General features: G+C 43.0%; 2 protein-coding genes across 20 annotated transcripts in view; one reads left to right on the plus strand and one right to left on the minus strand.

The window, feature by feature from the left end:
• Nucleotides 1-41: 41 nt before the first annotated feature.
• Nucleotides 42-10172, minus strand: fam160b1 (family with sequence similarity 160 member B1). Of its 2 annotated transcripts, XM_024297426.2 has the most exons (18): nucleotides 9859-10169; nucleotides 8834-8988; nucleotides 6762-6840; nucleotides 5410-5579; nucleotides 5219-5323; nucleotides 5015-5137; nucleotides 4733-4939; nucleotides 4454-4650; nucleotides 4260-4374; nucleotides 4105-4181; nucleotides 3836-4028; nucleotides 2641-2804; nucleotides 2109-2252; nucleotides 1944-2034; nucleotides 1734-1877; nucleotides 1464-1604; nucleotides 1207-1310; nucleotides 42-1138 (listed from the first exon to the last, which is right to left on the minus strand). In XM_024297426.2, the coding sequence occupies exons 1-18, from the start codon at nucleotides 9863-9865 to the stop codon at nucleotides 1027-1029; spliced, it is 2328 nt and encodes a 775-aa protein (XP_024153194.1). In that variant the 5' UTR covers nucleotides 9866-10169; the 3' UTR covers nucleotides 42-1026. The 2 variants fall into 2 exon arrangements, with proteins under 2 accessions (XP_024153194.1, XP_024153193.1); XM_024297425.2 differs by having other exon boundaries at nucleotides 4733-5137; nucleotides 9859-10172.
• ablim1a (actin binding LIM protein 1a) overlaps nucleotides 9575-17873 on the plus strand; it is a 37344-nt gene continuing 29045 nt past the window's right edge. For 7 of the 18 annotated variants that reach the window (XR_004949232.1, XR_004949231.1, XM_036215632.1 and 4 more), the window contains exon 1: nucleotides 13697-13903. Coding sequence is in view for 16 of the 18 variants with exons in the window: in XM_036215632.1 (XP_036071525.1) it covers nucleotides 13813-13903 (91 nt within the window). In the remaining 2 variants the exon portion in view is untranslated. Of the gene's footprint in view, nucleotides 9877-13696; nucleotides 13904-17873 lie in introns of those variants that run through there. The other 11 variants (XM_024297410.2, XM_036215629.1, XM_036215634.1 and 8 more) reach the window with 7 other exon arrangements.

The following is a 17873-nucleotide window of genomic DNA, read 5'->3' on the forward strand; positions in this document are numbered from 1 at the left end:
AAAAATCACCATCAAAATAGAAATGTTTCACCATAAAGATCCAAATTTCTTTTTGGTTTATGAAGACAAACATGATGACGATGTGCAAACGAAGAGTCATTACTGACTATTGCATAATGAGGAGCGATGGTGAGGAGGTGTGGGCGGAGCCTGAGAAGCAACAATGAAGAAAAACAAACAAAGCTGAAACTGGATCTTCAAAGTCCCAGTAATGATATGATTAAAGATCAAAGCCAAACAGCAACCCGGGTCCACAGAACCAGCGGGACACTTTCATTGAACCACAATGAAACCAGAATACTGCACCGGTTCAGGTCTGGAGATGCTCCGGCGTTGAATACTCATTTGTCTTTAAGACTTTTTTTGTAAAGTAGGAGCTGTGAGGGTTGATAGGAAATGTGGCGTGAAGCTGCTTTTCAAATAAATAAGTTACTGAGAACATGTGTAGAGGAACGCTGCAGAACATCTCCCACCATGAACACGTATGTAACGCTGAAGTCCATCTCCAGATACCACCACGTGGCATCTTTGGGCAGCGAGGGATAAACGTGAGCTTTGATCGCATTTCAAACTAAATGAAACTGTAGTACAACAGTTAAAACAAGGCAACATGGAAGCAAAGAATTAAATAAGAGGACTTGGCATTTAAAATGAGTTTCAGTATCATAAATACTGAACTGCATTCTGGGTAAGTGCAGGCTCGGATGGCGTTCTCTGATAAAAATGCACAGATTTGCTGTAACTGAAGGTGCAATTCCACACATTTACAGACTGATGGTGAAGAGACAGAAAATAAATACAGAATGGAGGGGGGCAGTAAGAGAAATCCCATGAGCCTCTTTACTTTGACCTCAGTCCTCCTCGGGCAGGACGGTTTCCTGAAAAACCAGACCAGGTCTTCACGGTGGATCACGGGGGGCTTTAACAGTCTAGCAACCCGCCCCGGTGAAGTGGTAATACTTAGAAAACGATGTGCCTCCCGTCCCACCAAAGCCCAACGTCCTGGTTATCCCCACAGAGAGGAGGTCAGGGCGAAGATGCGGTAGCGGCGTGGAACTTGACAAAAGCGATGGCTGCCAGCTCTTTGCAGAACTCCTCCAGGACAATCACCCCCTCCAGGAGCGTCACATGGTCGACCCTGCAGGCGAACAAAGTTAGATTCCAGCAGCCAGCAGAGAAACGAACGTGGAGAGAAGACAGACGTACGTGATGCCCTCTGGCTCCAAGCCCAACAGCCTCTTCCTCACCAGCAGCAGTTTGGGTGTGAAGTCAGGAATACGGTGAATCCTCAACATGAGGTCTCCAACAACCTGAAAGACACAGAAACCAGCAAAACCTTTCTGAGGATCATTCTCGTCCTTCCTAAAAATGATGCTGCCGTTCAGGATCAAACGGTTCCTGAGGAGGAGCCGACATAAACAGAAGTTCAGGGTTTGTGACGGAGCGGAAGTCAGGAAGCTTACCCTGACGATGACCGAAAACAGGGACCTGCAGCCGGGGGCCAGGTTTATGTAAGGGTCCAGCAAGTATTCGTGCAGGTGTGGGTGTGGTAACAAAGACAGCTTGGACAGCACCGCCGTCACCTGCAAGTTCACGTCATAGGGCTGGAAAATGGAGAACAGTCAGTGAGAATCAGACCAATCGGTTCGGACCGAGATGCCTGTTAAACTATTCAACATTTCTGTAAACCCAAGATGCAAAAATGCTGATTTAATCCTATTGATGAAGCTCACCTGATCCAGAATCCGTCCCATTCTGTCAAAGAGAACCTTCAGGAAGTGACCCTCAAAAAATGGGGCGTCCAGGTTACATTTCTCTAGGGGTTTGGGGTGTCCTCTCCAGTCCCACCGCTGGCAGATCCCACAGTAGTCCCTGAACTGAACAGAACCCACAGTGAGCGCAGAAGTTCTGCTGATGAAGTCGGGCCGTGAGCAGCAGCTCACCTGTCGGTGTGCGTCTCTGAGGTAGGTGTCGTATCCGGTTCCTTCCACGTGATACGAGGATTTGGCCTCATCGGGAACCAAACACAGGAAGCTGCAGCGACAGAAGGTCACGGATGAGGCTTTTGGGTCAAGACCGACACGATCAGCAGAGCGAGGCGAGCGGACCTGTTGACGATCTTGTGGACTTCGGTTTTCCCGTCACCCTTAGAGTGCTCTGGACTCAGAGGGGGAGAGGAGCTGATCCACTCGGAGGCGAGCCGGCTGTCTGGTGAGAGGTCATCGGCGAAGAGCGGATCCTCCTCCAGGTCTCTGAGGAGAAAGTTCCCGTTAGTTTTTATTAAACTAGAACTCAAACCCGGTTCCTTCAGTAGTTTGAAAAACCTAAATGTTGCTGAGAAAAAGCAGCAGAACTAATAGACTAAAATCTGATGAATGTTTTAATTGTTTATTAGAATTAAAAATGTGTTCCATTTTGTTTTACCTTAACCAATAAGAGAACTGATTATATTTAGCATCTCAGATTCATGATTATTTCAGCTTTATCGTTATCCATCACAACAGGATCCAATCCTGAATTCTAAATGTGAACTGAGGAAACCAAAGCAGCTCATTAATGCATCACTTTTATTTCATTTTGTAGAGAAGAATCCACATGTACGTCCCTGATGGGACGTCAAAGGTCTAAGCTGGTTCTTACACAGCGTCATGAGGCTGGCCGTTCTCCAGAGGCTCGCGCTCCTCCTGGGGTTTGTTTTCCAGGTAGTTCCTCTCCTCCAGGCTGCGCAGCACCAGACTGTGAAGGATGTGCTGGTTGGGCTTCTGGATCAGGTGTTCGAACAGGCGCAGCGTCATGATGCTGATCTGTGGAGATGGAGACAGCAACGAGGCTCAGCGAGAAGAGAAGAAAGCTTCTCTGACAGGAGGTGGGCAGCAGCAGCCGCTTGAACATTGAGATGTGATTCATCAATGTTTTGTGTGAAGAAAAGATGAGCAAAATCTGTGTCATGTACTCATCAAAATTCCTGCTGGCTGGAAACGCCTTAACGCTTTTAAATATCAGAGAAGAGTTTTTGCTGTCAGAATTCATTCAAAATGCTTCGTTCATATCTAACATGCAGCAAATTCCCTGCTTGACATTTGACCAAAAGTGCGTTTATTCACCTGCTGTGAGTGGGAGGAGCTATTGTCAAAAAGCTTTTTTGTCACATCAAAGCACCATGGAAAACAAAGATGATGCTGAGAGAGAAACAATGTTTTTCTATTCAATGTGATGCTAAATGAACTAGAGGCCTGGATTTATGGGTTTGGTATGTTGTGGCATGAAGGAGTTAGGTATTTATGGAACAAATCGAGTTGCACCATACTATTCAAATAACTAGCTAGACACTATTTATTTGTCTGACTTGAGTTAAAGAGTGTCCTGTGATGCTGTTGAGCTATTGATAAAAATCCCCATTGTGATGCTATTTAAAGTTGTTGTGTTCAGGAAAACAAATTTAATTGAAGACTCATCTATTGTTCATGCTATGACAAATTTAGATCAAATGAAACATTTTTCACATTACAATGTTTAGGTTCATCATAAAAGTTAAACAAGTGAACTTCTTTACTTTCTAATGTGGAAAAAAATTATTAATATTGGTTTAATGTCTAGTGATGGGCAAAAAAGGTATATAAAAAAAAGAAATGCACAGATTTATTGGTCATGGCTTCATGATCGGATCAAATTGTGCCGTTCCTAAAGATTCCTGCCCCTATCATCAACAAGTCACTGCAAAATTTGGTTGACGGAATGTGAAGTTGAAATATTTGAACTCTGGAAAGATCTTGCGTGCTGCTGCTAAAGAATCGTGGTACATGTGAACCCAAATTTAGAGGAAACATCTATAGACCTCGTCTGACAGGTGGTCGCAGTGCTCGATGAGTCGGTGCCGCAGCTGATTCTGCGCCATCTTGGCTGCAGTTTCGGGTTCCGTAGCCTCTCCCAGCAGGAAGTACACCATCTCCTGCAGCAGCGCGTCTGACGTCACCTGCCGTATGATCCTGTTCAGCAGGGCGGTGGAGGTCAGGATGCCCACCTCAGACCTGTGGAGACCCACAGGAGAGCTGAGGAGAGCCACTCACTCTCAGGTTGTGGTTGATGCATCGCGACAGGACTCACGTCTGCATGAGCTGCGGCTCCATCACCGCCATAAAGAATCGCTCTTTTACAGCTTTCGCCATCACTATGGCTGCTGACTGTGAGACAGAAGAAAGAAAATGCTGTAGCCCAGAATATCTTCAGACACATCCAAACACAGAGAACTGCTAAAGAACCTTCTGAGCCTCCTTGATCAGCTGATCACAGTAATCCAACCACGACAGAAATGAGATGAGAGCTCTTTTCCCCGTGAAGATGGCAGCGTCTTCCTTCAGGTTATAAACATCCAGACTGGAGGGAGAAAAGAGCTCCACGTTCAGACTGCACCACCATCATAAAACACAAGAAGTAAAGAGAAAGCGACATTTACCCCCAGTTCACAGACTCGACTGTCTCGATGTCTAAGGGGTCCATGGACTGCGGCAGAGCTTTGTAAAAGGAGACCAGCCTGTCGGTCAGAAGATTACAGAGCTCTGTGTTTTCTGTCAAACACTTGGCAGCAGCTGGTTCTGGTAAACTAACCAGCAGCATCAAACCCTCGCAGGCCTTCACCACAATCCTGCCGTCCTGCCACCAGAAAAGATGGTTAGCAGAAACTTTCATGACTCACGCAGAGAGGAAACAAACCGCCCGAGTGGGAGGGCCTTACAGGACTCTTGGTGAGGTTGAGCAGTGATGTGACCAGGTTGTAGTTATTTGTGTTGCTGGCTGGGCTGCACGTGGAACCAGCAGCTGCGGTTTGCGGTTCCTCGGCATGTTCGTCTGCTGGAGACTGGCCCGTATCTGGAGCCAAGGCGCTCTCCTTCCCGCCGTCCGTCCCCGCCAAGCTGTAGTTCTCCGGCCTCTTTGACTTGTTCTGCAAACGTTTCAAAAGCGACTCAGAGAACGAACACGTCTCCTCCTTCATAGTCTTAAAGTTCACAAAACTCACCTCGAGAAAGAAGTTGACGAGGTACGGGTCCTGCTTCAGCTTGGCACAGACGATACAAAGGAACTGGATCTCCTCGTTCTCTGTGGGCGCTGCCAGAACCTCCCCACACAGTCGGATAAGTTTCTGTAAAAAGAAACGTTATTATCAGCTGCTCAGATCACAGGAGGTCTGGAGGTAAAGGTATCCCGGCCGCTGCACGCTCACCTGTACAGGTCTGTGGACGTTGATGTGAGGCAGAAGAGGCTGACGGATGTGTGCCAGCAGCTTGGTGTAGAAGGTCAGAACTTGTTGCTTCATTCCTGGAGGACACTGACGACAAATCATGAAGAAATGGTTCAGATCAAACATGCATCACCTGACCAATAATCACAGTTACTGAAGCCGGACCGCCTTACATCTGCCTTGCCCAAAGTGTAGAGGGTCTCCAGGATCTTGTGGTGCAAGAGGTACTCCATGCAGGGGCCCGTCTCCCCCGACTCCCGCTCTGCTTCCTCCTGGGTCAGGATGTCCAGCATCTGCTCCAGGTGGGAGGGGATATTGGTGTCTGTGACGGGAGCTTTGTCGTCTAGCAGGAGAACGTCAGATAATGGACAAAAAGAAAGAAAGAAATGATTTTTAAACAAAACACATTTCCACAAAGATAAAACAACATTTAACTAAATCTGGTTTAAATACTATACACTGATGTAGATAATTTGATGTAAACTTCATAATCCTATAATAACTGTTGTTATAAAAACAACAGAAAAACACATATCCCTAAACAGACACACAGCTTACACTTCTTTGCCGACTGCTTTTATATAAATAAACAGACGACAAAACAGAATAATGTCTTTCACTTTGCTCTAGATTGAACTTTAACTTTAAAAATAATTAATTTTGTTCCTAAAAAATCCTGCAAAGATCAAATACTAAATATTTATCTCTACTTTTAACTTAATTGTTTTTGTACATTCCTGAAAATTTACATTTTATGCTTTTATTTTTGGGCTTTTGGTTGAGGAAAAATGCAAAAAAAAACCCAGACAGTAAAATCTAACTTGAGTAAAAGTCAGTCAGAAAATTTAAGTCTTTTTTTTCTTTTATTCCAAAGCCCCAAAACAGAAACTGTAGTTTTGCTGAACATGATCAGAGATTTTGTCTCCCAAACTGAAAGTTCTCTGCTCACATGCAGAGCAGAAATCATAAATTTAAGATCTCCTTATGTGAAACATGTTCAAATGAAACATGATGTTTTTGATTGGTGTTAAATTTAAGGTTTCCACCTTAAACCAACTGAAACTGAAAAAACCAGACCAGATATTATTCAGTATATATTTTTCACATTAAATCAGCTTTTAAATCAAACACAGAGCTTCACTTGCAAAGATCATCATCAGCAAATTTTAACTTCACAAAAACTAACAGATTCATTAGCAAAAACTGAACTAAAATCTCAATTTTCCTTCTTAAATATTTTACAGATGGGATTTTCCCAGAAATACCAATGCACGAATATCCTAACATTTCAAACTTGGTTTAACATAATGAAACATACATGAATGTATGAAGCAACATGGAAGTCTTTATGGTCTGTTTGTTACAAAAATAAGATAAAATCAAGCCACAAAACCAACAGAACTTTAAAACAATAGAGTAAAAACAGCACTGAGGAAGTTTCCCAGTGCGTCAGACAATCAAAGAAAAAGAAAGTAGAAACACGAGTTCACCATCACTAGAATAATTCTATTTCACAATTACTTACCTGAAGTCTCAATGTAATAGTGTGTGATGGCCTTCCAGTGATAGACAAAGTCCTCCTGCAGTGGCAGCGATGGGGCAAGCTGGAAAAAAAAACAGAATTCCAACCTTCATTTATTTAGATGTGAATGGATATTTATTCTTTCAACTCCGAGCTCAAGAGCTTTGATTTAGGATGCAACAGCAAGGTCAATGATCCATCCATACATCCATTTTCCTGACCGCTTTGTCCCTTTCAGGGTCGCTGGGGTGCCGGAGCCTAACCCGGCTACTGATGGGCGAAGGCGGGGTACACCCTGGACAGGTCGCCAGTCTGTCACAGGGCCTCAATCACACACCCATTCACACCTAGGGACAATTCAGAGTCACCAATGAACCTATGAGGCATGTTTTTGGACGGTGGGAGGAAGCCGGAGTCCCCGGTGAAAACCCACGCATGCACGGGGAGAACATGCAAACTCCACACAGAAAGGTCCCAGCCGGGATTCGAACCGGGGCCTTCTCGCTGTGAGGCAAGAGCGCTAACCACTGCACCACCGTGCAGCCCAAGGTCAATGATGGTGGGGAAAACACTGCAACAGGAAGCGTACTCCTGGTCCAGGAATCTGAACCAGCAACTTCAACATCAGATGTCCAAACCAACCATCAGGCCGTCATCCAGAGCTCAAAGGTTTGCATTCAAGGGAATGGTACCCCTATGCAAACATGCAGCATGTGTTACAGCAAACACTAAAACATCCCTCTCATAATCCATACAGTTAATATGATCTACATGCATCCTTTCCAGCTTAATCAGCTTCATCTTTCTGCAAGAACCTCTCACAGGTTCAGGAGAGTTTGTCAGAACATTTGACTTTTCTTCCAGAATCACGCGTATTCAGTTCAAAACTGATGTTGAGCAAAAAAGCCCAACCTGCAATCTTTGCTCTGATTCATGTTCCAGGTTAAGGTCAGCACCCCGTGAGTAATAGTCAAGTTCCTTTACATAATTCCCTTCCACCAAACTTCACACTAAGAACACATCTTACTGTTGCCCTGGCAACCGACAAACCCAGACTGTTTCTGTGATGGATCCATCCAGAGGATGTCTTCTCTGCTTTAGAGTCTAGTGGGTATGCACTTTCCAGCATGAACAGTTTGCTGTGTACACAGTGATGTATGGCTTTGATGAAGCTGTCATTGTGTGAATCTCTGCTCCTAAATATCTGAAAGCTAAAAGAAGTTTGAATGTCTGCAGGAAGACCTCTGCTCACTAGGCTCCTCAGATTTTCTGATTCTGCTGTCATTTGTGTGGGTTAACACTTTGTGATGGAGTTGTTTTTGATTATGTAAACACGTTGTGTTACGTCTGCTTTATAAATAAAGTTTTATTTGTAATTCTCGAGCTCTTCCAGTTTGTTATAACATCATTGACAGATGACTGAGGAAGATTAAATATCTTAGAAATGTCAAGACGTGCTATACAGAAGAACCTGAGAGGAGCTTATGTTTCACAGATGAAGATTATTTACACCTGGGATTATTGTAAACAATTGGATCATCTGAGTTCGGAATAGGTGAATGATACCAGAGTAGAGGAAAAACTCCGGGAAAAGAGCAGCTCGAAGTCAGGTTTTATACGTTTAAATCGAGCTAGCTGGTTATTATTTTGACACTATTGCTGAATTTGTTCTAGGTACCAAAAGTTTGCGCAATTTCAGCAAGTCTGTCCACGAATTTCGACACCACTCGTCATCTGTAACAGCCAGGATGCTAGCTGCAGCGTTAGCTTACCTTCTTGAGGTTATTACTCCATACGTCAAAAATATAACTCCTTGTGGTCACTGCAACTAATTACTGGTGTTATAGTTACTAGTTACCATAAAGCAAAGTGTTATGACTGTTGTTACTATAGAAAGAACCTAATAATTACACACACTAAAGTATATACAACAGCTAGCACTTAGCCTTAACTGCGGCTAACAAGCTAGCTGCTAACTAGCACCGAAAATGCCGGGTTATTGTTCATAAAACGACTTTTTCAGACATAACAGCGTAGAAAATGTAAAAGAATGACCGTATAACCAAATCACTTACCGCTTCTACAGCGTGCTGGAGAATAGAGGTAAATTTGGAAAACATCTTGTTCTTCGACTGCACAAGTTTCTCCCGAGAAGACCTAGAGAACTCCTCTATCTTCTTCTTCCTGTTGTTGCCGCCTCGCTCCAGATTGGAGGTTTCATATAATGACCCTTGAGACGAAAGAAATAAACGTAAGCAATAAAGCCGTAACGCGACGTTTGCTTCAGGGGCTTCAGTGGCCTAGCATGGCCGGTGAGTGTAAACAAGACGTTGCTCTCTGTCTTTGGACACCGTGGCACTTCCTCCGCCAAAATACACTACCGGGGCGCACCGCCAGGGGTCGCCCGTGCGCCAAACAAAGGCTACTAATTGGTGAGAGCAACCAGCGCATACAGATGAGGCGCGAGCCATTCCGCTGAATCAAAGAACGGCGTTCATTTTGGGATGCATTTTATTTATTAAATGTTAATCCTGCGCTTATAATAACTCTACAATGACTATTAACTCATCGTTGTAACCCAAATACACACAGATCTCTCAATAATGCGGGATTTTCCCCACATATGCTTTAGATTTCATGGATTTAAGAGGGGGGAATATAAATTATGTACAAGATTTTTGAAATATAAATATCAAAAACGCGAACAAGATAAAAGCAACTTCACATTAATCCTAAATCTCATCCACCAGAACAGCGCTGTTGCTTGGCAGGCTGTCTATCCTGCTGACCTTTATCAGCAGCAGCAAAATGAACCAACATGGAGCTAATAACTAACTGTTCTACAATTCTCCTTTATGGACAAAAACTTGGTGGAAAAGAAAGGATGCTGTCTGTTCCAGGACACGCCCTGTGGCTGGAAACTGCTGTCTCCGCCGCGCAATCCGCTCCGGTCTGCAGCGCGCGCAGCATTCCCCATGCACGCGACGCCAGACGCCGTGAAATGACAGCCAGAAACTTCATGTTCAGTCAGCCCGTTCTTCCCTGGTTCTTCTGTGGTTCCTCATAGCTGCTGCTGCAGAGAAAGAGCGGCTGTACCTACCGGGCATGTCTGCAGGAGGTGAGTGACTTTAGGACGGCGCCTGCATGGTCGGGTCTGTGTTCCAGAAGCTAAAGAAAAGCCCTTTGCGTCGGTGTTCGGGAAAAACTGGGCTGAGAAAAAAAAAAAAAAAGGAAGAAGACTGATATAGTAAGTAGGTTACACTGAAGCGGGAGCCACAGCTCCACTGCTGCACCCATAAGGATCAACTTCCTGAAACATTTATGTTAACATTTATGTTCACTTTTTTAATGTTTCATGTATGCACATCACATTATGTAAAATTTGGATGTTGGGGAAAAGTTGCAAAAATTCCTAATAATCCGGTACCCCTGTTCCTTTTTTATTTGATGACATGTACCTGCAAGCAGTGCAGGTGGATTATGTTCCATCTGGTGCTGATTTAGGACTCACTGGCCTAGCCTCCAGCTGTTCCTGCTGGGATCAGATGGTCTCTGAAAGTTTGGAAGAGAAAAAAGTGCTGGGATGATGACACGACCCAAGGTCATTGTGGTGAGCCTGCTGTTAGATGGATTTGATTTCTAATACAGAGAAAAGCAGAAGCTCATAAGAAGCTTTCTGTTCGGTTCATCTCAGTCTCTGTGAGCAGGAAGGCTCTGAAACCAGCTTCATTAATGATCCATGGATCTGTTAGAGGAGATCGATGCAGCTCAGAGCTCCATGGCTTCTTCACTACATATTGAGACCTGATTAGAAGATGAAACTCTTGTAAACAATCAATCATTCTTCATGAGAAGCGAGTCGGTCCCCTGCTCTCTGTGGTCAGGAGTTCTGCTTCTTTCCTGAACAGGAAGAAATCTTTATGAAAAATGTCTGAAAATCCAGACAACTCATTAGAAGTAACTCAATAACCTTTAAATTAAGAGACTTGTTGAAAACACATGTTCTCTTTAGTGTTGAGTCTATTTATTAGAATAGGAAAAGAAAGCTGAACTGGGGCTGGTTAAAGGCAAAAGTCATATCTCAAGACTGGAACAGAGACAATATATTACAATTTTAAGAGTGTGGCTTTAAATGCATCTTTCACATGACCACAATTGTATAAAATAGATTTTATTTATCAGAACGTACGTATTGTACCTCAGATACAAGTTTATATAACCAAAGCAAATTCCAAGTGCTTTTATTTTGATATATTTTGCATTTCCAACTCTATTTAAATGTACTTTATTAATTTAGCAAACAATTGCTGGATACAATCTCCAACAATCTGACCTATTTCAGTTCAAACTGAGTTATAGGTGTCATTGAGTTGTGTAACAATACAGTGGCCCTGAAGTGCAAATCACTCAATTCAAAAACATTTTAAAGATCACAACCACAAAGCTAATCATTTAAAAAAAAAAAATCAATTTAATGATTGAAACAAAATTCCTGAAACCAATTTGTAATTTAAAAAAACTAAAATACTATTGCAAACAAATTAAGAAAGTGGGAAAAAGTATTATGAGATATTACTGATTGGATGAAGACATTTTTCACATTTTCAACAAAAAACCTATTTAGCATGGCAATATCTTCTGACAGGAGATATTTCTTTATAATCCTGCTCTGACCATCTTTTGATCTGTTTTCAAAGCGTTCCTAGTTGTCTTTTAACTATGATTATGACGTTTTATAGCCAAAGATAAATACATTTTTTAAAAAAGTGTCATTTTCTTGAACATAGTTTCTGCAGAGCGGCAGGAGTGCATTAGAAATTCACATCTAAGTTGTTGGTGCAGAGTAAGCCTGCCCACTTTTCCCATCATCCCTTTGCTTGCACACTCTACCGCTAGCTTACAGTCCCTCACACCCCCAACGTAACTTTATGGGTCAGAAAAAAATGGCGAGCAATATTGGGGCTATCCAGCTGTACAGTTTTGACCCAGATACCAGCTCAGACGGGGAAAACAAAGACGTACATGGATCTATTCTTCTACAAGTGGATGAATCAGAATGGAGCAGGGAGCTTGTGGCCACAAGAACATGTTCAAATCACATTGGAGCAGGTCTGTAAGCTTCTGGCTTCACACACTTTACAAGTGTGGTGATTATTCAATCAACCCTTCATCATAATTCAAGCAAAGCATCCTTCAAACCTTATTCAGTCAGCGACATCCCATTATATCTATTTCATGTTTTTTTTTTTTTTACATTTTCTTTTGATTTCTGAAAATCACTCTTGTTTTCCTAAATGTTTCTGGAAATGTATTTGATATTTAAAATGTAATCTTGCTTTTTTTTTTAAATTATTAGCTTTGATTTTTTAAAAATTGTTGTGACTATAGGAGCCATATATGTGATTGTAGTTCACCTTACTCCCAATAGGGGGACGGTGTATTCAAGGGAAGATGTCACATATGTTTGTCAGGTGTTTAGGCCAGTAAGGGCAAAGGGTTTTTGACCTCACGCACGCACACAGGGTTGTCATGTCACACACACGCATGTATGCACAGGCAAGGATGACAGGAAATAAATGTCCATGTATTTGACATTCGGTGACTGGAGCAAACAGTAAATGAGCGTCAAACTCACTCTGGGTCAAAATACTCTCAGTAGCTGCCACCATTCATGAACAGGTGAGATGGTTTTTGCAGGACTATGATGTCGTTTTGGTGTGCTGCTCTGCCAACTGTTGTTCAGGGTTTAAGTGGAACACAAAAGTAAGATGCTAAAATAAATGTTTGCTCATTAATAATTAGTTTAAAGTTATTTCAGCAGCATTTGAAATCGTTTTGCCATATAAAGTATTACAATATTTCACAGAAACATTTTTTTTCCTTTGAACCTCTACACTGAGAGCACAGAAACATTGCAAGATGGTAGCAATTTTACTCCTCTTCCTTCCCCGGAATTCATTTCTCATCGCCAACCTTTTTCTTTCTTTACCTTTAGCATTCTCTGCTTTCAGTCCAGCTTTTTCCTGGAGGCATCTCCATTAAAGTCTACATAGTGATATAAGCTTGCAGGCTTGTCCGTTCCCTTCATTCCATTGCACTTCCTGGTTTTGTTCTTTTGACTTAGTTTGGTCTTTATTTATTTATTTATTTATCATGAACCCATTATGGTGGTTGTATACCTGTGAGCTGCCCCGCCTGATCTGTTATTGATGCACATTAAGGAGCTCAGCTGCAGCCGGCAGTTTAAGTGGAGAACTGAAGGTCAACGGAAGAGCGATCAAATGTCTCCGTCTGCAGAGCATCCTGTGAAATCAGATCAGCACCACCATTAAATGCAATGTTCTTAACTTATGTGTTTTCCAACTTTTTAATATTTGTTTGTTTGGAATCATTTGGGCTGGTGGATCAAGCCACTTTGCTTCACTTTAGTCCTAAAAATACTGTTATTGCCCTTACTCAATTTTGACATGATGTGTTATCAGATAAGCAAACATATGTTTGCTGTAAGAGACCGTTTGCTTCATGTGTTTATCACATTGGTTTTCTCTTAGAAAAGCTTTCATTTTTGATGACCTCATGTTAACACTCCCTTTAAAGTTTTGATATTTTTCCCCATGAATCCAAAAGTGATTTTTTTTTTAAACTGTCCTACTTGAACCCAAGCCCAGTAAACACTCAGGGTCGCCCTCCTTCATTCTACTTCTCCTCCCTTTTCCCAGAGCAGGAGGAGCACTTCCTGTTACCTGTTACACTGCAGTGCAATCTGGATGATCAATGGTGGATGAAAAAAAAGGAGTGTTTTGCAGCAACTGAATCCAGTGCCTCCTCCCTTTTTTTGGTACCACCGGAGAGGGCTTGCTCATGCTGCATGCTGCATGCTGCAGACTCAGCACTTTCCCCCCTCTGTCTGCCTGTCTTTGTGTGTTTATGTGTCTGAATGAGAGAGCCGGCATGCGCGCGCATGCCAGCGTCCCGGCAAACGCTTGAATAATTGATAAGCAGTGGAAGGAGTGAAAGCAGTGCCGGACAGGACGGTGTGTGGGAGTGTGTAGAGATGGGGGAGAGGAGCACAGGGAGGGAGCAGCCTGGCTACGAGGGGCTCTGCAACTACGCCCAAAAATTTACCTCCTGCTTCGGACTAGATGGTAAGATGGGGGAAAATCTATAGAAGAATCAGGAGTTGGGGGGCTCCATTTGGATTAATTAAGGATGGATGGAGGACGTGTTTTTTTACATGAAGCTGTTTTTGTCAGCAGTGTTGGTTTTGTGCATGTTTGTGTGAATCTGTGAGGGTGGAGGTAGTTGTGGGAAGCCACCACAGCGTGGATGAGAGCTGGAGGCTGGTGCCTCACTGCAGCAGAGTGCCGTGTCCTCAGCTGCCTCCAGGTACATGTGGGTGAACAACTCTCCGCTTATCCCTTACCGTCTCTCTGGCTTAGTGAATTAAGGTGCTTTTTTTTGCAAACAAGTCAAAATCAAATTACAGAAAAGTCAAACCCCCAAGACAGAAGTGCAATCTGAGGCTTACACCTCCAGACCGAAAGGACGTTTGTGCTTCGTCACTGTCCCCCCTCCCTCAAAAGCTCTAATATAATTTATCTTCTTACCTCATACTTGGAGATATCTCAGATGTGCCCAATCCAAGAGGGTTGTTTTGGTTCTAGAGAAACTGAAGAAAAAAGTTTGAAAACAGCTTTTCTTGCATCAGAATTAGATAAACAGATTAAAAACTTGGGACATGCCATTTGAAGAGTTACATCAACATAAATCTAATTTCTGTTCCAGTTTTTTTCCCTGCGTCCTTCTTTTTTGACTTCCAGGCTGAATCTCTTGCACTGAGATGATTCTGTTGGAGGGCATTTCAAAGGCTTTGTGCATTGTTTTCCCCTTGCTAGTTGTCCTCTTCAAGGACTGGCATGCACCCAAGCCATTGTGTGATCTCAGTAGACCTTGAGTTGCTTCAGCGCTACAAGGTGATCCACTGAACCTGCAGGGAAACAACAAAGGATGATCTTTTAGTTTTGTTGGGGACAGTTTTGATCAATGAAAGTGATGATGGCACACAGGGACCAGGTAGTAAGGTCCCCAGTGTGGGTAAACTTGATGTAGACCGACCTAACCCCACCCAGAAGATAATCGGGCTCAACGTCAGCCCTAAGCTGCTTAAGGCACCAGGCTGTTTGAGCTGAAGACACTCATAGTGTAAGCTCCTTTCTCCACGTCTCACTCCGCTCCACCTGCAGCAGAGGTCTTTGACTAACTGCTGTGTGGCATCTCCACCTTAACGTGGACACCAACAGATCATGAGGTGTCATGCGGAGGATTCCTAGACTTCAGGTTTGGAGCATCTTTAGTGTTTTCGTTGGTTTAAGGAGGATCTGCTGGAAAATTACCCATGAAGTTCCCTCTGAGTTCCTGATGACTCTGGCTGGACTGGATTTGGAGGAGATCTGATCCCAACGCTGGTTGACTGAGTCGTGTAGGACACCAAGGCACCATGCCTACCCTGCCCAACCTCAACAGCCTGGGCAAGCTGTGCAGCTCCAACCGCAGCCACAGCGTCAGCCGGAGCCACAGCGTTAACCGCAGCCACACCGTCAACCGCAGCCACAGCGTCAGCCGCAGCCACAGCGCCAACCGGAGCCACAGCATCAGCCGCAGCCACAGCGCCAACCGCATCCGAGTCAAACGCAAGAGCTCGGTCAAGCGGATGTCCATCATCGAGGACGGGCATGTGGCTGAGGTCCTTTACCTCATCCCTAAACAGTACATGGAGCTTCTCCCGTTCCTCAATCCCAATGACTATTATCTAAGTGAGAGGCTGAATGATGTTCCCTCAGGTAGGACCAGAAAACGGATCACATCTCTTCTGCTTGAAGTGCTATTAACCGCAATGTAGATGTGTCATAGCAATCAACTCATAGTTTTGATTTTGCTTCTTTTTTCGTTGCATCTTTCTTTGCCTAAAAAACTGTTTTGCAGTTTGTTTTTTGTTGGAGTTTGAAAGTGCTGACTTGCTGATGACATTTTGAGAGCTGGACCACAGAGACCTCTGTGAAACTGTGAATGTGTGAGCGCTGCTGCTCAACCAACACCTGCCAGAAACAAGTCGGGAATTTCATTACCAGCCTCTGTAAAGTTGTGTAATCTAAAGCGAATTAACAACAGAGGGGCTTTGATAAGGATTAAGAAGTGGGCATGAGGACAAATTGAGATTTCCAGATTTTGCTCATTCTCTGACTGCATGCCAGGCACAGCAGTAACATCATCATTTCTTGGCACTAAGTTACACAGAAAAAAAAAATGTCACAAAAAGGAACAGCTCATCCTATTTCGAACTTTCGTTTTGGTTTGGATAAATAAAAGCTTCAAGTTAGGAGTGGTAATGTCGTTTAAAGGTTGCAGCTAAACTCGGTTAGCAGTCTGAACTTGACTGATTTTTTAAGGGGGAATATTTTCATTTTACCTGTTGTCAGAAGTTTGACGTCATCTGGTTTAATTTCCAGCTGATTGTGAAATGATGATCGATCAAGCTCCTGATTGGCTGAAACAGAAGTGAAACAGGTTTTCTGATTTAGAATAGATCAGAAGATCAAAGCTTTTTTTGAATTGCAGTTTAAAATATTTTTTTTTCCAGTTGCTAAAATAGTTTGATTTGAAAGAGGGATTTGATTGTTTTTAAATGACATTACATCTTTTTTCTTTTTCCGAGAAGTCGCAGAGCAGAAGCAGATTCTGAGAAAAATACTCTCAGTTCTTGGTTAAAATCATCTTATGACCCATTTAAAAACCCAAGCAAGCTGGTGAAGCACAGAGACAGAGGTGGATGAGCTCTTAGACTTTTTTCTTAAATTGTTTATTTAAAACGGTTAAAATCGTAGTTGTGAACAGAGAATGTGTGTTTTTGCTCTGTATCCTTCCAGCCTCAATTTAATCCAGAGGATTAATGTGCAGCTTATTCACACTGTTTTTCATATATACAGTATGTATCTTCCTGCATTTTAAGGTCAGTTTTGTTCATATACTAGAGACAGGAATGTATTTAAAAACTTGTATTTATTTGCTGTAATGAAATAGCTGCTTAAAGTCCCACTCCGATCATCTTTTGATTTATTTTCAAGGCGTTCCCAGTGGTCTTTTAATTATGATTATGATGTTTTTAGCCAAAATCTAGTAAACCAGTGTCATTTTCTAGGACGTAGTTTCTGCAGAGTGGCAGGAGTTTGTTAGAAATTCACCTCTGACTTGTGGAGCAACCCCACTCCTTTCCCCTTCCAGTTGCCGAGAGCTTAGAACACGGATCTTGTGGCCCACCCAGTGTATTTTCTACATCACATATATGATCTTTTTCACACAGCATTTTTTCTTCTGCCCCTGATTCACAATGATTTGAATAAATACATACTCTGAAATGTAATTTTGATCTTTATTTTCTAAATCTATGTCCTCCATCATCAGAAAAATGCAGCAAAAACATGTTAAAAAGAACATAAAGACAAATGTTATCGGAGTGGGCCTTAAATGCTCACCGATATCAGACTTCAGTGAGGAGTGATCGTCCATAGGTAAACACCGCAGAAAGCTTTCATCCATGCGTAACAGGCTTTGCTAGTCTGTAGCATTAATGGCCCACAGCTCAGATGAAGATTATAAAGGGGGAAATGGCGTTTATAACCCATGGTTGGGACAGTGACAGGATTTTTCTGTCTTTGTGCATTTAAACCCAAAGCATCATGGGAATTCAGGTTTCCTGGTCTTTGTCATAAAAGCAAAGGACTTTTGCAAACTTTTACCGTTTGCTTCCCCTAGGTTTCTTCCATTATGCAACGGATTGAAAACACCCTGTGAAAGCTGAAGCTCTGCTTTGGGGAATCAGCCTTCAGTGGATCCATGCTTTCTGCATGCAGAATGAGATGCTTACATCAGCAGTTATAGAGATGCTGCTGCCTCTCCATCTCCTGATGAATCCCTTTCTGTTTGATCCTCAAATTTCTCCCTCCGATATTCCTGAATTTCCGCAAGAGTTAGAATCAGAGCGTTCGAAGACCCGCTGGGCCTCAGCTCCATCATAACGTTCACACCTTTCCCTCGTCCTCCAAACAGATGGGAATCATG

Source organism: Oryzias melastigma, linkage group LG15 (assembly GCF_002922805.2).
Source record: "Oryzias melastigma strain HK-1 linkage group LG15, ASM292280v2, whole genome shotgun sequence".
Classification (NCBI taxonomy): Eukaryota; Metazoa; Chordata; class Actinopteri; order Beloniformes; family Adrianichthyidae; genus Oryzias; species Oryzias melastigma.